This window comes from Micromys minutus (assembly GCF_963924665.1).
Source record: "Micromys minutus genome assembly, chromosome: 16".
Taxonomy (NCBI): domain Eukaryota; kingdom Metazoa; phylum Chordata; class Mammalia; order Rodentia; family Muridae; genus Micromys; species Micromys minutus.
In genome coordinates, this window is record NC_137985.1 from 31,757,766 (window position 1) to 31,773,437 (window position 15,672).

General features: G+C 41.7%; 1 protein-coding gene across 3 annotated transcripts in view; it reads left to right on the plus strand.

The window, feature by feature from the left end:
• Nucleotides 1–13,238, plus strand: part of MSANTD2 (Myb/SANT DNA binding domain containing 2) — a gene marked incomplete at its 5' end in the record, with an annotated part of 30,116 nt that extends 16,878 nt beyond the window's left edge. Inside the window, 3 exons of one of the 3 annotated variants that reach the window (XM_080929877.1) lie at nt 6,595–6,850; nt 8,172–8,232; nt 11,813–13,238. In XM_080929877.1, the coding sequence (XP_080786003.1) occupies nt 6,595–6,850; nt 8,172–8,232; nt 11,813–12,665 (1,170 nt within the window). In that variant the 3' untranslated portion in view covers nt 12,666–13,238. Of the gene's footprint in view, nt 1–3,100; nt 3,312–6,594; nt 6,851–8,171; nt 8,233–11,812 lie in introns of those variants that run through there. The other 2 variants (XM_080929875.1, XM_080929876.1) reach the window with 2 other exon arrangements.
• Between the last annotated feature and the right edge of the window lie 2,434 nt (nt 13,239–15,672).

Consider the following 15,672-nt stretch of genomic DNA (forward strand, 5'->3'; position numbering starts at 1 on the left):
TTCGTGGAGATGTGCCACACAGTGTGCATGTGGATGCCAGAGGACAACCTTGTTCGGTTGGTTCTCTTTCTTCCCACCATCGTAAGGGCTCTAGAGGGGATTGAACTCAGGTAGCCAGGCCCATTCAGCTCCTTCACCTGCTGAGCCTTCTCTTTGCCCCACCCACTTGTTTCACTTTTAAACTTTGAGTGGAGGCCACTTTTGTGTTTCAGTAGCAAAGTAATGTTATTACTATAAAAAAACTGTCAGGATTTTTGCTGTTACTTAGGTTTTGTTGTTAGGGGAGTGGTCTTAATTTGGGGGTATGATTGAGTGTGGAATAATTAGTTCATAGTTTGTATAGGGACTTATTTTTTAAATGCTTGTTATTATTTACTTACGTGTTTTTCTATCTGATAAAGTCAGATGGTGTCTGATCTCTTGGAGCTGGAGGAGTTAGAGCTTCCTGGTGTGGGTGCTGAGAATTGAACTCAGGTCCTCTTCCAAAACAACCAACATCTCTAGAGTCCCATACTGGGACTTTTAAAAGGGGAGGAATGGCTCTCTCTGCCATGCCAGACACACATATTTGTGAATTGCTTCTCCCCTCCTTATCACCTATTACTAAATTAATGTCAATGTTAATGCTATCTGAATAACACCTGGAGCCAGAGCCCCAAAGTGTGAAATACTGAGAAAACAAAACAAGACAAAAACCTGGAAAGAGATGCTGACAGCAACTTTAGAGGAAGACTTTTTCTGCAGTTACCCTGTATGGATATCACACCCTGTTGAACATTTCGTCCATGTTGGTCTCCCTTTGTACATGCTTCCCAGCATGCCTCGGTCCATTCTCCTCTGGCATATCTGCCACTTGCTGCCAGATATTTCCATGGTACCTGCCACTTTCGTTGGAGTTGTTTTGCTTTGTTTTGAGACGGGGTCTCGTGTATCCCAGAATGAATTTTTAAATATTGCTATTGTCACTTTAGAAAAAACAATTGTTGTTTATCACATAGAAAAATGTGCTTTTTGTGTGGTAGTGCACACCTTTAATTCCAGCACTCAGGAGATAGAAGTAGGTAGATCTCTGAGTTTGGGGTCAGCCTGGACTACAGGGTGACTTCGAGGACAGCCAGGGTTACATAGATAAACCCTATCCATAACAAAATAAGTATATGAATAAACAAATAACCTTATTTGTTTATTTATTGTGAGCTTTACTGAAATTTTGTTGAAACAAAGAACAGGGGGAAAAGAAAACAAAACCCAGTGCTATGTATCATGCCTGTGGTTCCATCTTATGAGAGGCTGAGCTGAGGGAAGTTCTGGGCTTACTCTGGGCAACACGGGAGACTTTGTGAGAGGATTATACTCGTGCATTCACCTTGGAAACCCATCTTGCTGGCCCTCATTGTGCCAGACTTTACCTGTCTTAGCCTTCCTAATACTGCTTTCATTCCCTCATGGAAGAACGTCTCTGCCGTAGAGCAGGCTTTAAAACAGACTCATTGGGGGTTGGAGGAGTTTGCCGCCTGTACATTTTGTCAGGAGATCCATGGCCAACACAGGCTTAGAAGTTTTCCTGCATAAGAAAAGGAAAAGCAAAATGTTTAGAATTAGGAGGTTTTTACTCTTCTCTAATATGCAGAACCAGGGGAGCATGAAATAAGTTCTTAATTTTTCTGTGTCTTTTTTTTTTTCCTTTTAGTTGGTTTTAAAGAATTTAGTCCGTTTGCAAGAAATCCCAGTATGATAATACTAAGAGTTTTGCCTAAATGGTTTTGTTTTAGGTATTTTCTACCCCAAAGTTGCAGTTATATGTCAAAATCTGTGAGTGTAAATTTATGCTGTTTTCTTTTTTGAGTTAGACCTCTTTATTTAGGTGTGGCTGTCTTGGAACTCTAGTAGATCAGGCTGGTTTGGAGTTCACAGAGACCCTCCTACCTCTGCTGCCTAGTGTTGGGATTATAGGCGTGCGCCACCTACTGTTATGTGTTAGGAAAGCACTCTGCTAACTGAGCTGTATCCTCAGGCTCTGTGAGTGTGTGTGTGTGTGTGTGTGTGTGTGTGTGTGTGTGTGTGTGTTGCTTAAGATTGAATCCAGGGCCTGATACTAACATTCCATTGAGCTGTGTCTTCAGACCTTTTTGGTTAAACTAGTTTTGTTGCCTCAGTTAAGTTCAGTGGTTACTAGTAGTACCTGTAATAGGAGTTGAAAATGACCTGTTTTACAGAGCCTACTCATCTGTCTTAGAGGCATTGTTTGGTGGGATTATTTTTTTTTTTTAGAGACAAGGTCCCACTGTACACCACACTGGCCTTTAAACGTGCAGCAGTCTTCTGCACTGTGCTGGTGTTACAGGGCAAACTGCCATGTCCAGCTCCAAGTGTTACTTTGAAACTTCTGTAAGGAAGATAGTTACTGCAGATTTATGTCCTATCTAACTTCCCCATTTTTTTGCTGGACTATATGATTTTTGAAGACTTGTCTTAATCATTTGAGCGAGAGGAATTTTGGGTTGTCATATTCAGTTGGCTGCTGGGTAAACATGCAGGGCGTGTTTGGTGTGGCCAGTTTGACAACTCTGTTTGAAAAGCTGTGTTACTGTTTATTTTTTCTTATAACATTGTTTCCTACCGTTATAACTAAGCTGTCATCCCCTCAGGGTCACTTTACTTCTGATCATAGACCAGCGAAGCCAGTGTTTTCTAAGCAGTAAATTTATATGGCTGTTAGGCTTATTTCTGCTCCTCCTTGTGTGCTCTGTTCCACTTGCTGCCAATTTGGTTAAAACAGTGGTTTTGTCCTGTGACTGTTGTATTATATAAAGTGGGTAAGTTGCCAGCAGCAGTTTCCTTGGCCTATGCCTATATGAGCTATTCAGTTTGCCTCCTATTCCCAAACCAGGGAAGAACTAACTAGCTCTTTCTACTTCCTAAATGCAAGAGCGGGGATTAGAGAACTCAGAAGAGAAAAGCCTAAGTCTAGCCCTTAGAGTAACTGAATAATGTCAGGAAGGCCTTTGAGACCACTGGCCCTGCTCGTAAATCTTATTTTCCAAGCCTTTCATTATTTTATTTGCCCTTTTCTGAACTCTACAATTTCCCTCTCTTGTAGCTGGTTCGATGCCCAGACCTGAATGCTGTGCTCCAGCTGTGGCCTCACCGGTGCTGAATAGAGAGGAAGAGCCACCTTCATAGCTTACATGTGATTCCTCTGCTTATACAACCCAATACTGGATTTACTTACTTTGGCAAGATAGCTGCATTGTGCACTGTATTTAATGTTACGTGTACTGTAACCCTGGGTCTTTCTCTGCATTGCTGCCGTCAAGCCCTCAGTCCTGCCTTTGCTTACCTGCCCTCCTCCCTTAGACTCCATGCATTCATGCACAATGAATGTCATCTTTGTATTCTCTGATTCCCTTTTACTTTAATCTTAAACTCTAGCAAGACTTTCACTCTGTCCTGTAATTTTCAGCGGTCAGCCAACCCTGCTCCCCCTGCTTCGGTAATGGAACATCCCTCAAGCCTTTCTTGGGTTCTTTTCTGTTTGTAGCCCTGAAACCTAAGTATGGTGGATTGAGTAAGCATTCACCTGGTATTTCTGAACCGCAATGACTGGTTTGGCCCCTTGAAGTTGTTCTGTCTAGATTTTCTTGACTCTTTCTGACCTCTCTCTGTCTTGGTGGGTAGTGTAGTCTTACAGCCCCTCCTCCAGGGAGATGAAAACGTACCATCGATATCTATGTGCCAGAGAGATTCCTCACAGTAAGGAGCTATTCTCTTTTAGTGGAGTAGCCTTTAGTAGGCCCAGAGTTCTCCTGCTGGAGGTGAGCTTGCTGAGATGAGTGAGGTGAGAAGGTTCTTCATTCAAGTCCAATGTGCTTCACCGAGCCAGCCAGCTGGTGGGTCTTGTATTTGGTAGCCGACTCAAATGGAAGCTGCAGCCTCCTCTTTCCTGGACTCTGGAGCATCGTGATCTCTGATTTAGAGAAGGTTGTTAGTTGGTTTGTTTGTGATTGTTGATACAGCCGCCCGGTCTTCTAATGATATGCTTTGATTAAGCATTTAGAGGCTAATGTATTGTATAATCTTTTCTGTGGGTGGTAAGAGTTGGAAGGTCTCCAAATGTCCTTTTTATCTATGTTTAAGCTCTCAAATGAATCATAGTGGGTCTAAGGGTAGCAGTTAAGTCAATGTTTGAGTCCCCCACCCCCACCTCCCATCTTAATGGATATATATGCCCTGTTTAAACAGACTGCCCTTGAATTTGTGGTATTTATTAGAACTACAAAGTACTCCTTACTTGTATTTATATCTTGAAGGAGAAAAAGTTGGTTTGGAAATCTTTTTATGCATTTTTGGTATATCAAGTTAGAGATTACCAAACACCTGGTAGATGTCAGCACACTGTACTAATTTTAAACATGAGTTACAGGTGTATACTACAAGTAAAAGGTGTTTATAGCTGTCAGAGATTGCTGGTTTCAGTATTCACGGTTACATAACCAAAGAAAATTGTGAGCTCACTTTGGTGGCTTTGAAAATGTCTTTTCTCTGGTTTCTCCCCATGTATATTATAAAACCCCGGTGAGCCTGTGATGAGAATAGTGTTTGCAAACACAGGAAGAAAATGGTTGCTGTGCTTTTGTCACTCCCTTGTGCGGCACCCTATTGGAAGGGAATGTCAGTTTGGTTCCTTGGCTTCTGGGGTAACCCTCAGTGACCGAATTGAGTGGACTTTGCTGTCGTAGGGAGCCAATCCATGGTGAGAATGGTAATGGTTTCCATCTCCATTTATGGTCTTAGGAGGGAATGGACAGGGTTGGGACTCTCTATTTACAGTCTTTGGAGGAGTCAAGAGTGGTTGGGGTGTTCTTGGAGGCAGAAACTAGACTTGTAAGATAAAAATAAATTGTCAGAGGCTGTTTGCAATTCAAATTCCGATCTCTGAGGAGGGTGAAGGGCGTTGGGAAAGGGGAGTGTGTGCAGTCAGATGGTGTTTGCAGCTCTTGTCTCTTTTCATTGGGAGATTTGACCATGACACACATTTTTGTTTCTGGATTGTTTATGGGGTCAAAATTCTCTGTTACAAAAAGAAAGCAGAGATGACTTTTAAAGAGTTTGTGCAAAGCCTCAGTTTTCTGTACGGATTGTTTGAGGTGGTGGGAGATTCTTTGAAAGGGAGAGTGGGTAGATGCTCATTTGGGGGTTCAAGCTGCAGGCAGGCATCTGTGTCTCAGGGAGATCTCATGGCTCATGCTTTATTATTCTTTTTGCCTATTTGTATTTCTGGCCTCGGGGAGCACATTTTTAAAGAGTCTTTGAAGAAGTGTCTTGTATATTGTCAGCTGTGATTTAAAGATCCTATGCTTCATGGAGATCCGTAAAGTTCCAGACTTGTTTACTTTGGTGAGAATAGGCTGATGGCAGGTAATCTGTCCTTTAGGAGAGTCTTATAGTCTTGACAATGCTTATACATTAGGCTCGAGAGAAACTAGTTTTAGCAGTTAAGTTAGAAAATATTTAGGAGCCACTAGGGAAAGGGGTTTGTCGCAAGCAAATTCTGAGTGAAACCCTGTTGTGGAGAAGAGCCATTAGAAGGAAAGGAAGGCAAGGCAGGCAGACAACACACAGCCTGAATGTGGCTGGGTTCAAGTTGAGACTGAGGCCTTGGTTTACTTTTGATGTATCTGGTAAGATAGCATGAGGTGTACTATTAATTTCAGGAACTGGGCCAATCTGAAATATATAGTAGAAATAAAGATCAGAAAAAACAAGACAGTTGAACAAGGCAAAGGTTGTCCAGGTTTTGTTTAGGAGCTTGTATAATGCGTGTACCTCCTGTGCTGAGTGACAGAAAAAGACACGAGAGGACTCCTCACTTACTCTCCCTGAGAAGGACTGTCAGCCTTATTTGTTGGTTTGTTTAGCAGGCAGTGTGAGTTGGTAGACTAATAAAATGTAGCTATTAATATACTGTTTCTTGGTCATTGTGTCTAAGGCTAAGGACTTGTGACACACATTATTGATTTAATTGCTGCTTCAGTTGTAGACATTTTTGCCATGACAGAGTGAGTTAGGAAGGAACAGACTCTGTATGTGATCTGTTTTGTTAGCTAATTTGTCTAGACAGCTGTTTTCCCCAGTTCTTAACTAAGAGTAAGGATGATGCTTTTCACTTGGGGAAATTCTTCTTTCTGTCCTCTTTCCCTCACGTTTTCTAAATTCTGGGCACCATAGCAGCTCTCTCTCCTGTGGGAGGTGTGCATCCTATTGGCTGGCTGGTATTTCTTTTTTTCCTCCCCTTTATCCTTTTTAAATGGGGGAGGGGGCATAAAATATGTGTATTGGGTACATGCAATAATGTTGTAATGTTTCTTGTTGTTTTAATTGATAATTGCAAAATAATTGTTTGAATTTTAACATGTTTGAGTAAATGCTAAATCAGTATTTTTCTAATATAATAATGAATTTGAAATAGCATTCCTGTAACAATGTGTCTGTGTTTGTCTGTTTGTGTCTGTCTGATAGTAATTAATATCTGTGGTCCGTATCTGGAGGAGGAAGTACAGCTTTAAAGGAATAACAAAAGACTTTGTGTCTTAGACCCTTCGCAGGTGTTACAGTCGGGTGAAAGAACATGGTGTTGGGAAAAGAAAGAGCAGTTACACATTTGAACAGTTGGAACAGGTGTTTGGTCAGGGAGGATGGGATGCTCAGCCCTGCCAGCCTGTACTTATTAACAGTAGTGGCTTGTACCAGGAGCTGGAGTCAGATGGCAGCACTATGGAGGACTATTCACAGGAGGACTGGGGAAACCACAGTCAGGATCTCCATGGCTATCCAACAGATCAGGAATTGGGTAAGAAAACAATATGTGTGTGTGTGTGTGTCTGTCTGTCTGTCTGTCTGTCGGTCGGTCTACCTAGTAGTGCAGTGGTATTTACCATCTGTAGTAGCTTCTAGTGCTGTCTGTCAGCACAAAGCATATTGCCAAACTGTTTGAGTCAACATGGGCGTCCTTGGTTTAACATCAAACTGCCAAATCATGCTTGTTATTAGCTACTTGGTGACTTGGGTACTGTTAAGTTCCCTGAAGATAGAAGACTTCTAGACCTAAGTCATACAAGGAGGTTCACTGACAGAGCCTTATGCAATTCAAAATACCCCTGCTCTTTGTAGCACTAAGGTTTTCTGCTAAGAGCCCAACTATTTTAGATCTACATTTAAGTGGTCCGATTGAGAAGCTACATGTAGTTTTTGTTTGCTTGTATCACTATATGTCAAGTGCTCCAGTTTTGACTTTCTTATCTGGGAAGTACTGATCAGGTTTTAGCTCTAGCCTGTTTGCCTCAGCAGCAAGTTGTGAAATGAGTCTGTTATTAGGAAGTGCCCTTCCACCTGGTGAAGTGCTCAGGTGACTCTGAGAAAGTGCAGGCAGGGTTGGCAGTATACATTTATTTCCCTTGCTTAAGGAAAAAAAAAAAAAATACAGAAATCCTGCCGATAACAGAGAAATTAAGAAAAAGGGTGAACTGTTGTTGTATTTACTCTTAATGCTGTTTTAATATTTACTCTTAATGCTGTTTTAATTTCTCCCAAATGTTGGAAGGGAAAAGGAAAGAGACTCTCAAATTGTTAAGATTATTAGCCATGTGTAAAAGATACGAGGATTGAAGAATAAGAATAGATGCTAAATGATCTCGTCTTTTAATCACACAGGATAATAAGGCCTGAACAACTGCAGCACATCACAATCCTGATTGCTGTGAAGAGTTACATTACCAGGCCTAGAGACACAGAATATGCTGATCCTCGTATTTGGGCAATAATTACTTACCCTGTAAAACCTACACAGAAAACCTAAATAGGTTCTTTTAAAATCCATTTCCATTCTTGTTCTTTTAAAATCATGTTTGCAACGAAATTAAGCTTTAAGCTCCTTGCTTGAAATCCACTGGTGACCTTGAAGAGTTTTATGCTGTGGAACCTGGTTTCTGATCTTGCATATAAATGTTCGCATCTCATTATATAAACTTACATTTTTAAATCTGGTACAGGACAGTGTTAGACACGAGGATAAAGAAGGTACAGAACAGGTAGTAAATAGAGCTTCTTCTTCATGTAAACATATACCATCACTTAGGAAAATATAATTTGTTTTAAAATTCTTTGTTTTTCAGATGAAATGCCAGTTTCAAAGAGAACTTTAAAAATAAAACAAGAGTCTTCTGAAGAGGCACAGTAAGTAGATGCTTCATTTTTAACCAACATGTCTAAGTTTAGTAACCTGGGAGAATCATGGGCACCTAGGTATGATCCAGACCATGAAAGAATTTCTGCTCATTCTTCAACCTACCACTGGGGACCTGCACTGCCACATTTTCTATACAGGAGAAAGAAACAATTGTTACACGAAAATGTGTGTTTCCTTGTGTGGTTGTGCATTTTTTACATACTTACTAAGAGACAAGATGATCTGCAAGGACTTGAATTTAAATGAGGCTGGGTGAAATGGTAGGAGGGCCAAAAGGACATTTACATTCTTTTATTACAGTTCAAGACTCAGAAAGAAAGCTCTTAGGTGACCTACTTATGCATGTAGAAAACAGCTCTCGGAGGACAGACTGAGAAGGTTCAGGATAGAGCCTGTCACTGGCCCAACTGTTGTTCTCCCCACAAGAGTTAACACCATCTGTTAGATTCACAGTTCTTTTCAGTGGCTTTACATGAGTTCCTTATCAACTCGGGCTAAATGAAGAGCACCACTCCTTTTTCTTCCTGGTAACACTGAACTCACAGCACCCATGCCTGTGTGACACATTCCACATTTCTCATCTTGAAATTTGGTAGACAGGAAAAGTTAAGCTGCAGATAGCTAATAACTGCACAGAAGGTCAAGTCCGAAGTTCAGTAAGCCTCTACTGCACGTCTGTTTCTGCAGTGTGTCTTTAGAATGAAAGAATCCCCAGTAATGTCAGATTAGTCCTGTATCTGGGGAAAGGGTGAGTGAACATCAGGAATATGAACATTTCCCCCAATCCTCTTCAAAAGCAGGATGTGACACTAATCAGTAAACCCAAAGCCATCTCTTACTGAGAAGTAGTTACCTGTTTGAGATAGTGACATCAAAGTAGGAAGGAAAGAAAACCAGTAGCTTAACTTAATAATTCTCATTGTACGTGCATATGTGTGTGTGGGCACTGCTGGCTACAGTGCATTTATGGGGCTCATAGGCTTTCTCACCATCCATGGGGCTCAAGGGTTGAACTCAAGTCATCTGGCTTACATAGCAAGAGCTTTACCCTCTGAGCCATCTCACTAGCCCTGACAAATGATTTTTAAAGTGAGTTATTATAAATCCATACTTTTAAATCCCTCACTCTCCAAAAATGTCTTTGCTTTGTTTTTTTTTTTTAATTTATTTATTTTGTTTATATGTGAGTACACTGTAGCTGTCTTCAGACACACTAGGAGAGAGTATCCTATTACAGATGGTTGTGAGCCACCATGTGGTTGCTGGGATTTGAACTCAGGACCTCTGGAAGAGCAGTCAGTGCTCTTAACCACTGAGCCATCTCTCCAGCCCATGTCTTTGCTTTGTAATTAAAATGCCATATCTCCCAAACTTGGGGCCTTCAGGAGATGGTCATTTGATGTAATTAGGTATAGACCCATCACAGAGTTGCCACTAGCCTTAAACCCTAGAATTTATTTGGCATTGGCTCTTAAAGAACCTAGGAAGTGGGCAGTTCTCAGGAACTACTCAAATAAGTGTGGTGCCATATTGCTCCAAGCTTCTAAACAGTGTCCAGCAGGACTCTGGTGTGCTCTCTCTGGTGCCAGCTCACTGAGGAGTGAGAGGATCTGAAGAGCTTCCAGGTTCAGTGAGGGACACTGCCTCAAAAGAACACAGCTGGGAGTGGTAGAGGAGAATACTCAGCCTCTTCTGACTGACACACACACAATTTTAAGCTAAGGAAGTTTTTAAAAAAGACAATTTGATGGTTATAAAAGACAGTATCCCTTTGAACTCTTGCCCCACTCAGAAACATATCTGCCTTATAAAGCATCACAACTGAATATTACAGTTGTGTGAGGACCTTCATATTTCCTTAGCAGAGGAATGGTTCCCAGGCATCTAGTGCTTTTCTTAGGTGCTGACTTGAGAAGATTATAAGTCAGACTCATGAGTGAAGGTTAAACCTAGGGCACTTTTAGGGTCCTAAGAAGCAGCTGGACACTGTCAGCTCTGCATCTTGCAAAGATAGGCAAGAGTAACAAGAGGAAAGACAGTGGCTTTGTGAGGCCTCTCGAGAACGTTTCTAAGCTCTTCTCCTGGAAGAGAGAAAATTTTAAAGTGAAAGTCTGAAGGACCATGACCTCTTTTGAAGATGCTCTTAGCAGAGGGCTGGAGACAAAGCTCAGTGATTAAGAAAGTGCTTGGTGCTCTTGCAGAGGCCTCAAGTTGAGATTCCGGCATTAGTGTCCAAAGACTACAGCCTACGCCTTCAGCAGCCCCCCACTCATAAATAGTAACTAGAACAAAAACAAACAAAACCCCCAGCACTCTTACCAAATCTGCTTTTTTTTGATTGTGAGTAAGGAAGTAAGCACTTTTGTAGTTAAACTTACAGGTTTTTTTTTAATGTAATAACTTGATTTCCAAGTTAATATCTAATAAGCCAGATTTACCATATCAAAATTTGGTCATATTTGAGGAACAATTCTTTCCTCTCCTTTCCCTCACCCCTCCCTCCTCTCTGCATAGCCCAGGTTGGCCTTGAGCTCAGAGATCTGCCTGCCTCAGCCTTTAAGTGCTGGGATCAAAGGTGTGCACCATCAATTCCAACAAGAAACGATTTATAGTTGCATTTATGTAAATTACATGAAGTATCAGTCAATACATTATTCAACAGGAATTCCATGTCATGTTCTGTCTTAATTTGCTAATTATGAAATTCATAAATGAAGCATTTCTGGAATATTACTTTAATGTTCATTGGCATGGCATAGTGTTCTTGTATTATGTCCTTAGTCTTAACCATGTACTTATTTTCCTTCAAAACGTGTATTGTTTGAGGCAGCACTGATTTTCGTGTTAAGGTGCTCTTTGCCTTTTGGAACTTTGTTCTGAAGACCACTATAAAAGGCTGTGTTAGCCACTTAGAAAATCCATGATCCACTGACATTGGTGACACACACCTTTAATTCCAGCACTTGGACGGCAAAGGCAGGTGTATCTCTGTGTTCAAGGCCAGCCTGATCTACAGAGTGAGTTCCAGGACAGCCAGAGCTATACACAGAGAGAATCTGTCTTGAAAAAACAAACAAGTCATGATCCTGGTGTGGGTCAGTGGCATGGTTTAGTGAGTTAAGTGCTTGTTCAAGCCTGACAACCTGAGTTCAATCCCCAGAATGCATGGAAAAATGGAAGGAGAAAAATCCAAAGTTTCCTCTGACCTCCATACAAATGACACAGCACACGTATACATACAATAATAATTTCCCAAAAATTCATGGTCTATGAAATCCTAGGAGTGGAAGTATTTATATTTATTAAAATTGATCTGAGACCATGAAAAGCTGTTTGTAATTCTAGGAACGTTTGGAGGTATTTAGTTCAGTGACTTCCGGCACAGAAGCCTTTCTGAGGTGTGGGTGTTTAAATGTAACATTTCATTCCTGTTGACTGTATTTTAAGTTCTAGTGGCTCCTATAGTGGGCAGTCTAGGAATTGAACATTTCCACCATTGTGGAAAATTCAGTTAGATGTTGCTGCTCTAGACACTTGAAGAAATTGACTGTTAACTTCTCTTTCTAGGAAGCGAGACACCATGCAGAATATTGTACAGATTTTGGAGTCAGTGCAGTTGAAATGGGAACTGTTTCAGAGCTGGACAGACTTTTCAAGGCTCCATCTTTCCAATAAATTGGCCATTTTTGGAATTGGCTATAACACCCGCTGGAAAGAGGATATCCGTTACCATTATGCTGAGATCAGCTCACAGGTGCCTCTTGGCAAGCGTCTTCGGGAGTATTTCAATTCTGAGAAGCCTGAGGGACGGATCATTATGACCCGGGTGCAAAAAATGAATTGGAAAAACGTTTACTACAAATTTTTAGAGATCACCATCAGTGAGGCGAGATGCCTAGAGCTGCACATGGAGATTGACTGGATACCCATTGCCCACTCCAAGCCCACTGGGGGCAATGTGGTTCAGTACTTACTGCCAGGAGGGATTCCTAAAAGTCCAGGCCTTTATGCCATTGGCTATGAAGAATGTATTGAGAGGCCTCTCTCGCCAGATGTGGAGCGCCGTGCTCTGGACCCAGGGAAAGAGGGCCATGTTGACCTGGAAGGGCTCTCAGCACCAGCCTCACTGCAGGTGGAGGTAGAGCCCACCCGGATCATCTACTGCTACCTCGGCATTGCTGAAGTCAGGACTCTGCAGCAATGCTTGTTCTTACATTTCCAAGCAAATGCCAAAGCCTTCAGTAAAGACTGGGTTGGTATTAATGGGTTTTTGTCTCAGAACTGTATTGTGGATCCTGGAGTTTCCCCCAAATCCATCTATATCAAATTTGTAGAAGTAGAGAGGGATTTTCTTTCCGCGGGCTCATTAGTTGAGTGTCTGGAAAAAGCCATCGGATACCCCTTAAAATTTAACAACTGAGTGTCATCCTTCATAAGGATTTGGGCTTGTGCATTCTTGTCCCTTCTTCCCATTACCCAGACTACCCCACATCCAGATGCTGCCGTCGGACTCTTCATGGGAGCTGTTTCCACGATGAGACCAATACAACCTCTAAGAAATCATAGTAAACTCTGGGCAGAAAAAGCAGACCTCACCTGAAATGCTCGTTTTGAGCAAGCGGGTCTTGCATGGTGGGTCAGTTCTTTTTTACAAAAAGAAAACATCAATTTTAAAACCGATTTTAGAGCCTTGATATAAACAAATGTAGGTACATTCCATATTGGACAAAACTTATACTTTGAGTTTCATATGAAATTGAAAATTGTATTTTTTTCACTGTTTCATTTTTACACATCTCTATAAGTATTATTTACAACCTTGAATAAATAAGCAATAGATAATGGCAAGTAAATCGAGTCACAGTAAATAAAACTGTTTTTGAATATTACCTTTAGCTACTATTGTATATAATTTAGAGTTCATTTTTTCACCAACCAAGTGTTTTACTATTTCCAATCAGTGTTGCCTGCAAAGACTTTTGTTTATGTGATGTACCAACTTTTATGGTTGTGTTGCCATTTAAACTTAAAAAAAAAAAAAAATTAAAGGAATTCCTGACTTCCTGAGTGTGATTGTTGAGCCTTTTGTAGCACTGTGGCGCTGCCCTGTTTGTGGAGACGTCTGGCTTTGCTGTGAGAATGAATGGACCGAGGCTGTTTGTGGCCATTACTGAGTGCTCGTCTAGATGTACAAGGCCCAGACTTCCATCCCCAGTACTGTAAAGAGAAGAAAAGGAAGGACCAGACCCACCCAGCCCTGCAGATGCACTATTTTCTCTATTAACAATGCAGATAGTAATTTCTTGTCAGTTCCAGAGATCATTAGAAGTCGCATGTATTTCTTTCTAGAAAATGTAGTGCTGTTTCTTCTGACTTTAGCAGTAGAAATTTGTAAGATAATTTGTATGAATTTGTAAGATTGTTCATCTTTTTCACTTAATTGTGGTAAGTCTCCTAAGAAGTGAAAGGACAAACTTGATACCATCTTTCTGTGTCTTTAAAAAAAAAAAAAAAAAGGATCCTTGAGAAGAAATTGGAAGGTGCCAGCCGTTAGGCAGTGGGTCACAGTCCTTTTCTGAGACTCCAGTGGGAGGTTAGTACCCTTGGCTAAGAATAGTTCCTGGTAGTCAAGGATTGCAGAAACGTGGGTATTTATCTTCAGGGTTAGGGTTTCCTCCACAGTGCTCAAGTGTTCTGCTTTAAATGGGAAGCAGGTCCAGATAAGAACCAGAAGTCCTGATTTTCTGTACTGTTAAATATAGATTCACAAGCCAGGAGGTGGTGGTGGTCCTTTAGTCCCAGCGTTTGGGAGACAGAGTTTGAGGATGGGCCAGTCTACAGAGCAAGATCCAGGACAGCCAGGGCTATACAGGGATATTCTATTTCTCAAAAAAACTAGAAATAAAATTGCATATTAAAAAAAATTCATTCTCACGACCCTCAAAATAGTGTCAAATCAGTGATTCCCCTCCCCCTTCTCATCTTGATACCATTTGGCTAATTGATGCTTATGTTTTCCTCATAATCTTAAACACTGGGATGGTCCGTGTTACTTGAACCTGGACTTTGAGAAGTTACCTTTTTTTCTAATGTAAGCTGCTAAACATAGGTGCCACTTCAGGGAGAGTATAAATACACTGGGACTGTTGGTGCAGCACCTGCTCTCAGCGGGTGCAGTGTTTGTGTGTAGGGCCCTGGAGAGTCTTGTGGGTTCACACGTTGGTTCTCAGGCGAAGGCACACCGACGGTCATACAGCAGTCCTCTCACAGTCACCAGTGCTGAACTGGTCGGACACAGTACCGGAACACTGCATGGCCCCTCCAGTGTGACCGCTGACAGTCCAGAGCTATCATTAACAGTCGCTCTCCTTGGCGAGTAGTGTTACCAGATGGGACAGAATATTTTAGAAACAGTCGGTGAGGACTTTCTATATCTGCATAACTGGGAGCATGGCACTGTTAGATTCCTGTGACCAAGATGGAGGGCAAAGATGGGATCAAGCCTGAGTTCCGTGTGGCTGGCAACGTTGAAGGCCAGGGAAGAGGACCAAGCAGCTTTGGGAAATGGAGCCTTGTGAGGACAGTGACTTGCTGACAGGAACGCAGGCAACAGGCTGTCGGGTAACAGCATTTTGACAAACAAGAGGACTAATTAAGACCTTAAACCTTTTATCTGATCAAGGAAGGATAGGGGCCCTTTAAGCTTTTTTAAAAATTGTTTTTATGAGTGAGTCTTTTGCCTCCATGTGTGTGTGTACCTACCACGTGTGTTTGGAGGCCAGATTCATCAGATTCCCTAGTATTGGAATTGTGGGTGGTTGTAAACCACCACATGGATGCTGTGAATTGAACCTTTATCCTTTGCAAGATCAACAAGGACTCTTAACTGGTGAGATGTATTTCTACCCCAAATTATAAATTCTTTGTAAGATGTTAGATGAGAAGCCTATGAAATTACAAACTTAGCTTGTACTCAACAAATGTCTAGGTTGTGACTTCCTCAGGGTCAAAAGTGGTTGCAGTAGGAGACAATGAGGAAAGTTCTTTGGGGTAAAAGCCTGAGTGTGCTTCTGTGCCACATGTAGACAGTCACTGTCCTCAGATCCTTGTGGCTGAGCTTAACCCCAGATTTCAGGAAGAAGCTCCTGGGCAGGGATGGACACAACTTCGGTGTCACTGAGCTAGAGCCAAAGCTTTGTACTACCTTTTCCTAGGAGGAGTTGTTCATTTGGAGTAACAACATAGTCCAGGCAACAAATGAAGGGTGTTTGAAAGAGGTCCTTATGGGACTGGAGACATGGCTTTGTGGTTAACGGTAAGGACCTTCCCGATCACTAGGGTTTGATTGCATCTGCTCACATGGGAGCTCAAAGTCGACTGTCAATTTCAGTTCCTGGGGATCCCACACCCTCTTCTGGCCTCTACAG